At 45.3% G+C, this 16,108-nt stretch overlaps 1 protein-coding gene across 1 annotated transcript in view; it reads left to right on the plus strand.

Moving 5' to 3' along the window:
• PIR (pirin) overlaps positions 1-16,108 on the plus strand; it is a 102,524-nt gene that overhangs the window by 26,589 nt on the left and 59,827 nt on the right. The window contains 1 exon segment of the mRNA XM_059050912.2: positions 14,514-14,596. Within this exon segment, the coding sequence (XP_058906895.1) occupies positions 14,514-14,596 (83 nt within the window).

Consider the following 16,108-nt stretch of genomic DNA (forward strand, 5'->3'; position numbering starts at 1 on the left):
CGCAGAGCAACTGAGCCTGTGCGCCACAACTACTGAGCCTGTGCTCTAGAGCCTGTGCGCCACAACTACTGAGCCCACGTGCCACAACTACTGAAGCCTGCGCACTTAGAGCCCGTGCTCTGCAACAAGAGAAGCCACTGCAATGAGAAGCCCATGCACCGCAACGAAGAGTAGCCCCCCACTCGCTGCAACTAGAGAAAGCCTGTGCAAAGCAAAGAAGACCCAACACAGCCAAAAATAAATAAGTAAATAACTTTAATTATAAAAACATAACGTTTAAACAATCCATTCTGGAAAGAAAAAAAAATACTCTAGGAAAACTAGGAAAGAAGGATATTTTCTGAACATCACAAAGACTATTGTTCAAGGAACATCCTCTTTCATCTCTAACATGGATGTATTGACATGTTCCTGTCACTGTGAGAAAAAAGATGAGAATGTCTAGCAGCACCATCACGATTGAATATGGTTCTGGAAGCTCTGACTCTATTAATAAGAGGGCTATTGGAAAGGAGGAGGACAGATTATTTATTTGTAGGTAATATGCTAATAAAAGGAAACCCCACGGTGGCTGCGTCCAGCTTTGGGTGGCGATGTGATTGGAGGACGATGGGGGACACGGGACTTGTTCTGAAGTTACAGTTACAGTGCAGCACGTGGATTTTAGCGTATACATTTATTTGGCGTGAATTGGGGGTGACACTAACAGATTATAGGAAGAAAGCTAAAGCCACCCTCACCCCCGGGACACCCCTTGGCACCACCATGCTAAGAACATCAACCAAAACCTCTTACTAAATGGCTGGATAGAAAATAAGTCTGCAAAAATCACCCACTTTCCTGCCCAAAGGCAATAGCCAGATATAATGGGAGGGGGGGGGCAATCCCATTCATAATAGCAATAAGACCCCTTATAATTCCAGGGCAAAAAGTTCTTCTCCTTTAATCCAATTATCCTACTTCTAGGAGTCTAATAATTTCCTGAAAAAAACAAAAACAAAAATAACGTAAGAACAGAGGCTTGTTATACATATGTTTCTTCCAGTGCAATATTAAAAAGTCAAAAAAAGAAACAGTAAATATCCAAAATAAAAGGGAAATGATTATATATGTGGAGATTATATGTAAGGAAATTTTTGTATGTCTGGAAGGTGGAATATTATGCAACATTATTTATAAAAGCAGATATTATAAATAATTTAAATTTTCATGAATCATGGTCTGTTTAAATCAAGGTTTCTCACCCTTGGCGCTATTGACATTTTGGGTGGGTCATTCTTTGCTGCGGGGGTCTGTGCATTGTAGGCTGTTCAGCTGCATACCGTCCCCTTCTCACCAGATGCTGATAGCACCCCTTTACCTCCAGTGGCGACAAGAAAAAATGTCTCCAGGTATTATTGCCAGGTGTCCACTTTGGGCAGGGAGGCCACCACATTGCCCCCAGTTGAGAACTAGTGGTTTACATACATGTGTGCATATAATGACATACTACCCAGCTGGTAGAAGAATGTCACAGCTTGATAGGTCCTGATAAAGAATAATCTCCATGATAGTTGGAAAGTGACGGAGGCAAGGTCCAAAATTGTTATGGCATAATGTGGGATTTGTATAAAGAGCAAACAAAGACTGTACCTTTATTCTTTCCCCAAAATGGTTTATTCTTTACTCTGGGGAAGGTGGACTCTCTGAATGAATGATGACTCCCACAGATTACATTGATGCAAAGAAAACACAATTACAGAATTCGGGTAACAATACTGAAAGAAGATGGTGCTTAGAGAGAAAACATATAATGACAGATAAAAGTATATATTCACAAAGCTTTTTCGAAAACTTAGTGGTTTTTAGTATATGCATAAGATTGTGCAAGTATCACCACTGATTCCAGACATTTTCATCACCCCCCAAAAGAAAGCCGTCACCCAATAGCAGTCAGTCTGCATTACCATGTCCCCCAACCTCTGACAGCCTCTGCAACTTTGTGTTTCTATGGATTTGCCTATTCCGGACACTTCATATAAAAGCAGTCATACAGTATGTGGTCTTTTGTGACTGGCTTCTTTCACTTAGCATCATGTTTTCAAGCTTCACCCATGTTGTAGCGTGTGTCAGAACCTTATTCCTTTTTATGGCTAATAGTCCATCGTATGGCTGTGTCACATTTTGTTTATCCAGTCCTCTCTTGATGGACATTCGGTTTGTTTCCACTCGTACTTTAATTCTTGGGAATGCCTAGATTCTCTCTCAAAGGACACCCGAGAAGCTGATCATGTGCCTTCCAGGGAAGGCTACTGCGTGATGAGGGAGAGTGGGCAAGAGTTAATTTTCACTCTAACCCTCTTTTTCTCTTTGTACCATTACAATTTGGACCATGTGTATTGGTTATTTAAAATATATTTTCAAGATTCCCTCTTCACACTCCATATTTGAAGGTAAACAGTGCTCTCTCATGGTCGATGAAGGTCGTGGCGGTCACTTGCTCTCCAGGACGTCTTGCTGACGCCTTCATCTTGGGTCTGCCTTCTCCACATAAAATCCACCCCGTTTGTGCTCTATTCCAGTCAGCAAGGTAAGTTAATAACATATGCCAGAGTGGAAGGGCGTTGGGGTATGATCTAGGGGCAGCTTCCTCTAGGAAACATTCGTGCACCATTAGGGGTACCCATGAAATTTTAAAGTGCTTCCAATTACAAAACATAACTTTCTCCTCCTCAACGTGTCCCCTGTCCGAAAGGAAGTTAAAATTGTGTGTGTGTGTGTGTGTGTGTGTGTGTGTGTGTGTGTGTGCGCGTGCATGAGTTTACAAGTGGGGGCAGAGGACTTCCACTTTGTAAGATAGTTAGAAAATGATTAAGGAGGAACAGGAGAGGTCCAACTGATGAAGTTTCGCATTCTGAGGGAGAAGCTAGCACTTCTAATAAGTCTGGGAGGGTTTCAGGGAAGAGTTGGCCACTTCGTAAAACCTTAAGGAGTGAGTTAGATATGACTGTCTGAACAGCAGAGGCCAAAGTAGAGGACATAGTACGCGGGTAAACTAGAAACGGGGAGGAGTTTAGTCGGACTTAAAAATTGGATGTGTAGGGTGGGGGGGGGGGATCTAAAGCTGTAGGTTGGGCCACCATCGGGGGAGGCCTTCAAAGCCAAGCTCCATCTCTAGTTATGAATGAATGACCAATATTTATATCCTAATACTCCCAAGTTAATGCAGTCGTTTTGAAATTAGAACCATCTTTAGTCTAAAAGTCTGGCTTTTAGACTGTGTCAGTGGTCCTCAACTGGGGGTGATTTTGTCCGCACAGGGTCTTGTGGCAATGTCTGGAGACCATGCTGGCTATATGAACTGGAGCGTGCTACTGCCATCTAGTGGGTAGAGGCCAGGAATGCTGCTGAAACCCTGCAGTGCCCAGGACAGCTCCCAGCATAGGTCATATGAGGGAAGGAAGCAGTTTAATGGAAATATTCTTTGAAAGTAGTCGAAATATATTCCCAACCAATTTCCCCAATTACAAACAGAAACCATTCGTGTCTGAGAGACTACATTCCTAGAGTTCTTAAGTAGACACATTGGAGGGGGATGTAATAAAGACTCTATACTAGTCATTAAACGTTCTTTTATGTTACCAAATATAAAATAATGCTTCTTAAGTGAGACTAAAAATAAGTCTAAAATAAATTAACATTGATCATTACATGACAAAAAGCTTCTTCCAAACGTTCAGCACTATTAGCAAAGCTTCTTCAGAGTTACCCGTCAGTACACTCTTTTTCAAATGAAATACCCGAACATGCGGGAGTAAATGCAAAGGAAATTTTTCACACAGTAGTATTAGCTACCTGTTTTATGAGAAGCTTCACATGCTTTGTCTACTTTAGCTCTAAACCTCACAGCAACCCTGAAAAGCAGGAATTGTTAGCACACATGCCCCCCCCCCCCATTTTACAGATGAGGAAACAGAGGCCAGAGAAGTGGTGACTTGTCAAGCTCACGGCCCGTGCAAGCCAGGGGGGCCCCTCTGATCCCAGGCCCACACCCCGTCCACTCTTCCGTGCTCCCACTCGTGGGACAAAGTTCCCATTCTGTACGTCTGACAGTGTTTCAACACATAGACGCGTTCCTAGCATTTGAAGTGAGGTTGCACAGGTGGCACAGATCCTCATACTCTTCCTGTTACTTAGCGTGGGACCCCCTGCTCTCATGGTTCAGGGACCTGGATTTTCCGGCCCATAAGTGCAAAGTAACGCTCTCACTTCTCCTCTGAACTTCCGGTATAATGAGGAAATGGATTGGGTTGGTTGACTGCCGGGATATTTAGGGACCGATCATTTAACTTCTTGTAGCCACAAGGAGACCGTTTATGATTAGGAATAACATGATAATTAACAAAATGGTGCTTTAGTTGCTTATGACCTTTTATTAACAACCTGAAGATTCTTTTCCTCCTCCTCTGTACCGTTTTGCCCCACCCACCCCAGCTTTCCCCCCGATATTTCAGTCCTTTAGGGACCAGCTGGGGGGCTGCCTTCTCCATGAGTTACTCCCCCGTTCCTCTAGATTCATCCTCATCGGGATTAATCTTTCTGTGTGTCCAGTGGGACTCACTGTACTTCTCTGCAACATTCGCTTCTCTTAGCTGCATGTTTTAGTAGTGTCCTCCCTGCTGGAGTTACCAGCAGCTCCCTGAAGGTAGGGAAGGGATAATCATCGTGTTCCCCTTGGGTGCTTTCTAACTTCCTGTTTATGAGTTTGTGATGACATTTTCTCTTTGTGCAGGCTGAAATAAAAAGAGATTTAAAAGTATTCCAAAACTTTAAAAGACAAAAGAAAGACAAAAATTGGCATCCCTGTATCACACCCCCTTATTACAGAGTGTTTCATTGCTTCTTGAAGTCCAGAATCCCGAGAACTGTGGCCCAATGACATCAAGTGCAATGAACACATTCACTGAAACATTCAGAAATTAGATCCTTACAAGGAATAATAAGAAATCACCCACCAAAAGGTGTCAGCTGCTTAATTAAGTTAAACATTATTATAATGAAATTTTAACGAAATATTAAAACAAGAGGGAAATCGACATGATTCCCTTAACTCTGTCTCTGTGAGAGCCCTGTGAGCCCCAAGCCTGCCCAGGACCATGTGTGCGGAGGAGCGTTTCAGGCCCTTCTTTCTTGGGTGTCGGCCTTGACAGCTTTTAACTAGAAGAAAACTCACTTCTGCACCACAACACAGCCCCTCCCTTGATGAATAGAGGGCAGCCTGCCCCATGGACACGTGGTCTTTGAGCAGAGCCAACGCGCTCGGGCTGGAAGACACACTTAGTCATCGGTGGATCTTTTAGCCAGACAGCTCCCTGGTGTGGCGAGAACTGATTGTAGAAAAACAGTGAGCGCGCATCGTAAGAACCAGCAGAGGGCACTCTTAAGCAACAATGCTGCGAACTACCCACCTGCCCGCTGGGTATAGACGTAGTGCTTTCGTATGTGGGAAATTGGGGCTAATTCTAGAAGCTGGCACACCATTCCCTAGAAGCCTCTTCAGTGTAACATGGGAAATGAAACAATGGACGGGAACGCCTTGACCACAGTTTTACAAGATGTAGGTGGTAGCAGTTAAGAGGCTGGCCTGACGACATGGGAAGCCAGGGCTAGTTTGTCTGAAGAGATTCCCCCAACGGGTTGAATCCTGAGTGGAGTTTGAAGAGGAAGGGCATGTCTGAATCTGGCGTTCTAGAAGCAGCTGGAAGATTCTCAGGAAGTTTGCAATTCAGCCTGAGTAGATTTGAGAATGTGATCATCATAGAACCTCGATGTGCACGTCTGAAATTTTATTCAGGGTGAGAGGAAAGTTAGTAAGTTTGGGAGACTTTTGTGAGGGGAGCAACAGAAAAATAGAAAAGGAAAATTGCTTTCAAGTCACTTGTTCATTGCTCTGCGGTTAGACGTTGTTGGGTAGAACTTGTCAACGTCCACACCAAAGAAGGATCCCATGATCCACCTCATCACAGCATCATGGGGCTGCCTGTCCCTCCATCAACCTCTTCTCCACTTCACCCGGGAATCCCGAGGCCTCTTTTCAGCTTTGTGTACAATGGCAATGACCCTTTCTTTGCCAGAGGGGCCAGGTTGCCTGAAGCCCTGGCAGTTGGCAGCCCTGGCTCCTCTTGCAGCTCCCATCAGCCGTCTCCTCCGAGGCAGGCGCGGTGCTCGCAACCCCTGTGTTACTGCCGAGATGGCGCCAGCATTTGTGGGACGCTGTGGGAGAGTGAAAATAGTTTTATTCTCAGAGACAGAAAATGTTAAGTCCTTTCTCTGCTACTATTAATGGTGTAAACTTAATCACACTCGGCCACAATGTTTTCATCAGTATCGTGTAGGTGATAATATATTCCCAGGATCATGTGCTTTTTAAGTGCTGAAATGCTATGCAAATACAAGATGCTGCCCTCCCTTCCTTCCTTCCTTCCTTCCTTCCATCCATCCATCCATCCATCCATCCATCCATCTTCAGTGTCAGCTATATGTTCTAGCCTTCAGGGAGGTTGCCTTTTCTTAGGGAAAACAGACAATAAATGAATAACCAAATAAGTATATAATATAGTACCTTTCATGAAAAAGCTAGGAAGAAGAAACAGAGTAGGAGGATTGAGAATAGATTGACCAATTAGATGACCTGGTTGGGGGTGGCCTCTCTTAGGCAGTGACATTTTTTTTTGATGTGGATCATTTTTAAAGTCTTAATTGAATTTGTTACAGTATCGCTTCTGTTTTATGTTTTGGTTTTTTGGCCCCGAAGACATGTGGCATCTTAGCTCCCTGACCAGGGATCGAATCCACGCCCCCTGCATTGGAAGGCTAAGCCTTAACCACTGGACTGCCAGGGAATTAAGTCCCTAGGCAGTGATATTTGAGCAGAGGCCTGAACGAAGTGAGGACGCAAACCATGAGAGTATCGGGGGAAATCATTCCAGGAAGCTCCAGTGAGGACCAGAGGGAGGACCCATGAACAGGATCTGTGCTCGAGGAATGTGGCAAACGTGCTGATTCTAGAACTTACTGGACACTTGTTATGTGCTTTGCATACATCACCTGGGGTATCCCTCACCATGCTCGGTGAGCTCATTGCCTAGGTCCCTGTTGTAAGTGAAGAAACTGAGCCTCCGAGAAGTTAAGGACTTCACCCCACATCTCACACCTGGTAAATAAGTGGCAAAACCCAGGTTCCCACCCAGGCTCCAGTGCCCGAGTGGCTCCCGAGGCAGGGCTTCGCCGGCAGGGGGCGTCTCCGGGGGTTGTGGCAGAGCGTTAGAAGGTTTGGGTTTGCCCCTTGGCTGAATACCTAAACCATGTTGCTTCTCTTTTCCTCTTTTGTGCAAACCATCTTCTGGCACTTGTGAAGGTGTTTTTGTGGGGTCGTGATTGGATGAGCCACCTTGGGGGCGGGGTGTGAATTTCCAGGTTTCTCAGTGATTGCTCAAGAAATTAAGACATTTTTGTAAAATAAGTCGGGTCCTGAATTGTATGGATTCAAACCTGCTGTTTCTGTCCTTGAAGACCAGTTAGCCGCTTCGATTACGCAAGATGTTCCTTGCAGGCCTCTCATCAGCCATGACCTCAACCCATGTTTTTGTTTTGTTTTCCTCTTTTTCCTACTCAGCTACCAATAGAGAAAAGGGCACCGTTTTAGGGCAAATGGAAATTAAAAGAAAACAGAGTTTAATCTACAGTATAACCTTTTTCTTTTAAAGAATGCGTTTTGCATCTGTAACAGGGAGTGAGGTCATGACACTCTTCTTCCTAAATACCAACCAGAAACAACAAACTGTTTGGTGCTGTAATTCTTCAGGATTCGTTTATAGCTCCTTGAGGTACACCTTCTCTAAACTTCATATTGCAGGTGATGCTTTACTTTCATTACTGTTGTGGGTTTGTGTCTTTCTCTTTCCAAATACAAACAAACACACAAATAAGGACTGACAAGGAAGGACAAATATTTAGTAAAGACCCGTGGAAAGTTTAGGACCAGGAGGAGGAAAGGATGCAGCAGGACCAGGAAGCACGTCCAGTCCTTTAAGAAAACACCTGTTTCAAATTACAGATTTCTTACTTAATTAGACACACTGCAAGTCTGGAGTTTAAACATAACACTCCCAATCCCGTCAGCCACCCACGACAATTCTCCAGGTGTTTGCGATTATATAATGTCCTAAAAAATCATCTGGATCATGTCAGTTCTCAAAGTACTGCCTGAAGTTTGTTTGTTTGTTTTAATCCTCTGCAGACGTTAATTTATCCTTAAGGTCTCAGTGTAACGTGTACAGCACTTAGCAAAAATAAATAAAGATAGTAAATAAAATTTCCTCAGTTTCTGATTTATCTTTCCCCAAAGGCTAAAAGCGTGTTTTTTGCTTTAAGTAGTAAAAGGTAGGCATTGGGGACTCAGTAAAGCGTGGTTGGCCAGACTTCTCTAATTCAGATTTTATTTAGGATAGGGGAGGTGCTGTTTACTTGTGTATTGCCAGAGAAAAGAGGACATCCGCACCGCAAAGCTAGGGGGAAAAGGGGGCAATGATGGTCTCCTCAGTCCTTTAGAAACAGTGTTGGAACTGCTCCCTAAAATAAAATTTGCAAAAACACAAAACCAAACCAAACCAAACCAACCAAACAAAAAAACCCTCTTTTGATATCCATGTAAATTTTCATCTTTAAATGACTCACGTTCCCGACAATTTACTTTTGAAAGTTGCCTGACATAGTTTTAGATGGTTAACAACTTGAAAGTCCCTAGGCTTGGATGATTGAAAGATCTTGGGGGAGGGAAAGAACATGATTTGAAAGAGACTCCTTTGAGAAGCCAAAGGGGAGCTTCAGCCCAAACAGAAAGAAATTTGCCTTTATTATGCAGTTATTTTAATTAAAAGTACATGAATAACAGGAAAAGGAAAGCAATTCTAGACACTGCTCAGTGTAGTTTGGCTGGTTGTGTGAAATGTGGAAGCTTTTTATTTGTCCTCTGAAATTCTTAAGCTTTGTATGGAGTCCTAAGTGCTTAATTCTTATTTTGGCATGAGTGCCCTTTATAAGAATTCTAGATCTTTCCCATCTAGCAGCCTATTAAAGTCAGAGCTAGTGTTTTGCCTTATGTCTTATTGCCTTCCTTCCAGCCCCAGTTTACCCACACAGGGAACCAATATTCGCCAGCATCTATGCACAATAAAGCATATCACTTACTTTCATTCACTGATTAGTGGCAACATCTTTTTATTTTCCCAGAATCAAAAAAGTTTCCATTGTAAAAAAGTAAACTGCTCATTGCAGAAAACGTAGAGCAGCAGAAAAGAAAGCAGATAATAAAAACGTACTTGCATTTCCACCCTTTGGAGATGACCTTTGTCCACCTTTTGACACGTGTCTATCCAGGCACTTACCTGCAGACACAGCATGACAGGCTACAGTTTGATTTGAATGAAGCCATTTAAATGCATCATTGCCTTTGACCCTTTAAATACAATTGCTGCTCTGTAGCCTGCTTTTTTGATTAAGTAATATCTCCTTTTCTGCGTCAGTGAATAGAGATCTGTGCCACTTTTTAACAGGTGCATAATATGGCTGTACCATTATTTAGCTAAGTGTACCCTATTAACCCATCGTCCAGATTGTTCCAGTGTTTTTGCCATCATAATAAGCATTGCTGCGATAGATTTCTGCAGACATTTTGGATTCTTGTTGTCTCCTTAGATTTAAATCTTCTAAGTGTTTTTTTTAAATCCTTAATCCATTTGGAACACGTTTCCGCATGTAGTGGGGGCTTACTCTCTTTTCTCTGAGAAATAAAATACTTCCTGCCATATCTGTAAACAAAGGATGTCACAATCCTCAGGGATTGCAGCCACCGCCACGGTGAGCTGGAGAGCCCTGAGGGAACTCAGGGATGAAAGAATACCTGCCATCTAGCAGCTGTCAGAAGGCAGCCACTCCCCACCGTGAGCCCTGAGGAAACTCAGGATGTGAAAATTCAGGATTCTGGCCCCAGATAGCTGAGGTGCATATCAAAGGAAGCATTTCAGGGAGCCGGGACTCTTCCATTTTCCCATAATAAAAAAAGTGCTAAATTCCTTTACTTGAGATATCTGGTTTTCTTTAATTAACAGTAATCTTTCCACGTACCTACTACCTGCCTTTTGTTGCAAAACTCCTATGTATCCTGCCTCTCCCCTCACCTCCTCGGAGCAGTTTTTCAGGTTTACTTGAGATGCTGCCTCATGGGCTTGAAGTCCTTCGTAGCTCTCAACTTTTAGGTTGTGAACATTCTTTTAGTCATATCTCATATGGTCAGTCACTTGTTCCAATACCGTTTATTGGAAAATGCATCCTTGCCCCACTCATTTGAAATTGCCGTCATTATATGTTAATTTCCCCTACAAATGGATCTCCTTTGTTCCCGCGCCTATGTTGCACTGTTGCCGTTAACGATAGCGAGTTTCCAGGGGGCGTTTTTAGACTTAAAATCTAGTCAGGGTTCTCCAGAGAAACAGAACCAATTGGATATCGAGAGATTATGTAAGAGGAGATTTATTATAGGAATTGGCTCGTGTGATTAAGGAAGGTGGGGAAACGTCACAGTCTACCGTCTACCAGCTGGCGAACCAGGAAAGCTGGCGGTATAATTCAGACCGAGGCCCAGAATCCGAAGGCTGAGACCCAGGAGCTTTCATGTCTGAGGGCAGGAGAAGATTGTCATCCCAGCTGAAGAAGAGAGAGCAACAGGTCACCCTTCCTCCACCTTTTTGTTCTATTCGAGCCCTCAACAGATCGGACGGGGCCCACCCACACTGGCGATGGTGGATATTCCTTCCTCAGTCTGCTGATTCAAAGGCTAATCTCATCCAGAAACAAACACCTTCACAGACACACCCAGAAATAATGTTTTACCCGCTACCTGGGCATCCCTTAGCCCAGCCAAGTTGACACATAAAATTAACCACAATCTAGACCCTCCAGTGTCTGTAGCCACCTGCCTGTCGCTTGCTGGGATAAAGGTTGCTACCAAGGCCATTCTGTACACAGTATACCTCAGTTGACATCGTTCTGCAGGATGACACGCGAAGGGTACTCGTGTCAAACAGCTTGATTTGCGCTGTAGTAAGTGCTCTATAAGTACTTGGTTTCGAGATCCAGCACTCAGTAAAATTTGCTGCAGAAGAGGTGGGTTTTTTATAAGGCTGCAGGAGAAGATTTCAAGAGCATGACAGTACCAGGTCTTAAATTGCCCTGAGTTGGGACGCAGAGTAAACGATGGCCCGCTTTCCTAGCCTGAATTCCGAACCAGCTGAGACGAAAGAGTCAGAAAGATAGCAGACAAAAAGAGACCTTTATTTCTAATAAGGCTGATACTGTCGAATGTGGCTTATATCTGCAGGCAGCTGGGCTTCTGAATACGGCACCTGAAACCGAGGCAGACTCTATTCAGACCTCACTGGCTGTGCCGGAGCCCTGCAGCCCCCTGCCATGGGGGCTGGCCCTTCTCACAGAGGCAAAGAGCGGGAGAGGACCCTGACCTCCTGTGGCAGGCTGATTCCCGAAGAGGAAGAGGAGAAGCAGGGTTCAGCTATGCGAGCGCAGCTGCTTCTTTCAAGTCCACCAATCAGATCGAGCTGTTTCCTTCCTCCGGTGGAGGGGTGGGTGAGATACAGCAACCACTGAGGAGTGTTAATGGAGTACCCTCTAGGGGGAGGGAGATATCACCAAGGGCAGCGGAGGTTTTCCCTAACGCTGTGTGGAAGGTCCTGCCCTGCTGATGGAGCAGGGGTCACATTGATACAGGAGACCAAGGTCATGGCTGAACCTAGTGTTAGTGCAATCGTGGTTTTATTTTGTGGCCCCTTGTCGTCTCTCTAGGCTTATCTCTTGCCATTTGTGCTCTTTGAGTGAGTCATGATCTCCCTCACTTCTTGGTCTTCACATGTGCCTGAAACACACTCCTGGCCCGCCTTCACTGCCATCTTTCTTTGGCTGGCTTACTCCCTTCCCTCCTTAGGACTCACTTCCTCCGAGAAGCTTTATCTGGCGCCCACGTGTGAGCTAAATCCTCCCTGTGCTCCTCCCACGACCCTGTACTTACCCAGCAGGACCCTTAACTCCGGATTCTAGTCCCAGGTACTTTCTTGTGCCTGAGAATATGAGCTTCGTGAAAACGATTATTGATATCTTCTGTGTCGTTTCCATTGGAAGACCTCAATGACTCTTTGTTCAATGAATTCATAAATCTTTATTATTTCAAAATTATTCTGTTGTAACTTCTACATCTATGAATCGATCATCTTTTGGCTAGTTCCTAAATACACAAACGTATAGGAAAAGGATCAGAAACCCATTGCCACTTAGAGGTTATGAAACCACGTCTTGAATTTTCATATTACAAAAGATTAGTTAGATCTACTTTTTATGCCTTAGGATACAGCAAAAACATAGACTGCAAAAACAATCTGGCCTAGACATATATAATGCGTTCTTGTATGGAGGAGGAAATAATCTTTATTTGTGTAAAACAGTAGTATCTGATATATATGCTGAAACCTTCATAGATATTTTCTCTTCTCTTACCTCTTGGGTATATTTTTTTTGTTTGTTTTTCTTTCCTGTTGAAATATAATACTTCTACCCTTTCTTTTTGTGGTTTTAGAGATTTATGACTTGTTGCTTAAAAAGTATTATTTACTCTTTTTGAGTAGTGACTTAAATTGTTATATTTGGTGGAGTGAGTGAGCGAAAATTAGATCTGGCTTACATGATTACAAGAGATGTTGCAATTTTAATCGCAGACTGCATTTTCTGCTTTGCTCGTTGAATAATGGTTAAAGAGAGTTTTGAAGTATAGTTGCCAAGGTTAAAACGGATAAACACATTAAACTTTAAAGAAAGCACTTGGATAGCTCGAAATGTGAAAACTTCATCCAGTGATGGAAATGATCAGAGTTGTTACCCGAAAGCCTGAGGCGGGGAGCCGCGCGTGGTTTGCCAGTAAGCAAGGTTTTGCCGACACCTTTCAGAACTGTTGTGGCTGACTGGTATTTCTTGTTGGCATTACAGATGAATTTCATAAGTGTGTACAAAATGAGCAAAATGGAAAGTCGAATCTAAATAGAGTGGTACAGAGAGGACCCCAGCACCAACGCACAAACGGCGTTTTAAGCTTTCAGTGTTAAATCTTACATTTCAGATGTTACCATGTCCCTGGGGTACTTTAAAATGCTAAGTAGTTGGGTGTCTTTTTCACTTTTGTTAGTTAGGATAATCACAATCATTTTTAAAATGAGACTTGTAGAGCTGCTTGATTTTTCCGTTTAGTGAAATCATGAAATAAGAAGAGCTCGATTTTCTAGCGCTGTTGAGAATCGGTGCTGTTTCGTTCTGCTAAGAGGCACTGTGATCGCAGACGGTCCGAGGAAGGTTTTGCGCCCTGCACAGAATGCCTACCATAGATGGCTGCTGATACTCAGATTTATTTACCAAGATCGGTGTCGTCAAATAGAACTTTCTTTAAAGATGGAAATGCGTTATAATCTGTGCTGTCCACTGTGGTAGCCACTAGGCACATGGGGCTGTTGAACCTGCGAAATATGACTGGTGCGGCTGAATTTTTTTTTTTTTTTTTTTTTGCGGTACGTGGGCCTCTCACTGTTGTGGCCTCTCCCGTTGCGGAGCACAGGCTCCGGACGCGCAGGCCCAGCGGCCATGGCTCACGGGCTTAGTTGCTCCGCGGCACGTGGGATCTTCCCGGACCAGGGCACGAACCCGTGTCTCCTGCATCGGCAGGCGGATTCTCAACCACTGCGCCACCAGGGAAGCCCTGAATTTTTTATTTTGTTTAATTATTTTAAACGTAGCTAGTGGCTACCGTGACGGACAACACAGAATTTCAACACGGCCAATGCTGTTAGATTTAGTACGGGCTTGCCTCTGGAAAAGTTGACTTTAATTTCTGTGAATTCATTTGACGTATCTCGCCAGCATTTATTGAGCGCCTCATGAGTGTGTGTTTCTGGTGTTGGAAAGAGACATGTCCTTTGGATTTCTCCCATCAGCCTGTAAAGGAAGGTGTGGAGGCCTGAGATCTGTCGTCCCACACACCTGGGTGAACGGGGCCTTGGTAACAAGGCTCCTGCTGTTTCAACAGGAGCTGCCTCTCTTTCACCCTGGGCTCTGCGACCCACCGTGGCAGGGCCTCGGCCCGGCGGGCTGAGGGTATGAGTGGCAGCCCGTCTCACCCAGCTGGGAGCTCTGCTTGCTCAGGGCTGCATGTGCCCGGAGAAAGGGGCTCCCACTTGAAATTCTCTCAGAGGTGTTGCCCGGGCTAGCGTGGCCCTGTCACGGACGTTCATCCCCTCAGCTCGCTCAGCCATCTTAGTTGCTCCTGACACTTTGGTCAACACATTTTCAGTGGAAAAAGTGAACAACTCTTAACAGCCCTCCATCACCTACTTTTTCTTCTGTTTTTTTTTTTTTTTTTCCCAAAGGTATCTTACCTCCTGGAAGGGGGCAGCATGGCCCATGAAGACTTCTGTGGACACACTGGTCAGTTGAACCCAGGAGACCTGCAGGTATGGCCAAGATGAGGAATGGCTGATGGTTTCCCACCCGCTTCTGGTAGCTTCCCGCATCCCCTGCTCCGTCTGTTACGTCTTGGGCTTGTCCCTTTCTATGGCTTCTTGCAGTCCGCCTGGAAACCTGCACAGGTCCCTTGTATTCCTCTCTCATGCTTCCCTGGGCCCTCACAATCAGTGTTCAGCTCCCACGTCGGGCTTTTCCTGATGTGTCTGAAAAGAGTAATCACAAGTCACTGTCTCAGCTTCCTTCTCTTCCGTCCCATCCTCCACTCACTGAAATCAGGGTTGGCCTCTCAGCACTGCCCCCCAAACCTTTCCTGAAGCTGTTCAGGTCACGGTCACTCATGATGTCGCAGTTGCTGCCACATTCACTGCGCCGGTTTCCGTCCTCATCTTTCTAGATCTGTCTGCTGTCTTTGAGACAATTTTCTGTTTATCTTCCAGTCCATTTGCAGGGGGAGGTGTTGTCACTTAAAGAGCATGACCGAAACCCGGCCACCATCCTAGTCCTGCGTGAGATGTGTTACCATTAAAATCCCCAGGAAAGGGGCTTCCCTGGTGGCGCAGTGGTTGAGAATCCGCCTGCCGATGCAGGGGACGCGGGTTCGTGCCCCGGTCCGGGAAGATCCCACATGCCGCAGAGCGGCTGGGCCCGTGAGCCATGGCCGCTGAGCCTGCGCGTCCGGAGCCTGTGCTCCGCAATGGGAGAGGCCACAACAGTGAGAGGCCCGCGTACCACAAAAAAAAAAAAAAAAAAAAAAAAAAAAAATCCCCAGGAAGGGCTTCCCTGGTGGCGCAGTGGTTGAGAGTCCACCTGCCGATGCAGGGGACGCGGGTTCGTGCCGCGGTCCGCGAAGAGCCCACGTGCCGCGGAGCGGCTGGGCCCGTGAGCCGTGGCCGCTGAGGCTGTGCGTCCGGAGCCTGTGCTCCGCCACGGGAGAGGCCACAACGGTGAGAGGCCCGCGTACCACAAAAAAAAAAAAAAAAATGCCCAGGAAGTGCTTGGGTCATCTTTGCCAGTATTTATAAGTGTGGACTCTATACAGGTACTTTCTGGGATCATTTACATATTTTGGGGAATGACATCTGCAAATATTTGAATCGTGGTGTTGCAGTGAACAGGAGATTGAGAGGCAGAAAAGCAAAAGGGCAAAGGAGTCGTGGCCAAAAGTCAACAGTAACCGGTCCCCGGAGCACAATGTAAAGCGTAGCTTTGACTGCTTGTGACCCCGGAAGTGGACTTTTCCGCCCTCCGCGCATCAATTCTAACGTGCCTCGGCGTGGTTCCCAGTGGGACTGAGCCCCAGGTGCCCACAGGTGTAACTTGCTCGTTAAGCCCCCTTTGTGGCTTTCTCCCTTGCCTGGCTCACCCTTCCCACTCTTCCCTACTTGTGCTTTCTGTACCACTTTCCAGATATACTCCCTGCACTCGAGCCCTTGTCTCAGGGTCCTCTGTGGGCGAACCCGAGCTGAGACGGGCAAGAAACCCACCTGCTGTGTTCTAT

Source organism: Kogia breviceps, chromosome X, assembly GCF_026419965.1.
Source record: "Kogia breviceps isolate mKogBre1 chromosome X, mKogBre1 haplotype 1, whole genome shotgun sequence".
Taxonomy (NCBI): domain Eukaryota; kingdom Metazoa; phylum Chordata; class Mammalia; order Artiodactyla; family Physeteridae; genus Kogia; species Kogia breviceps.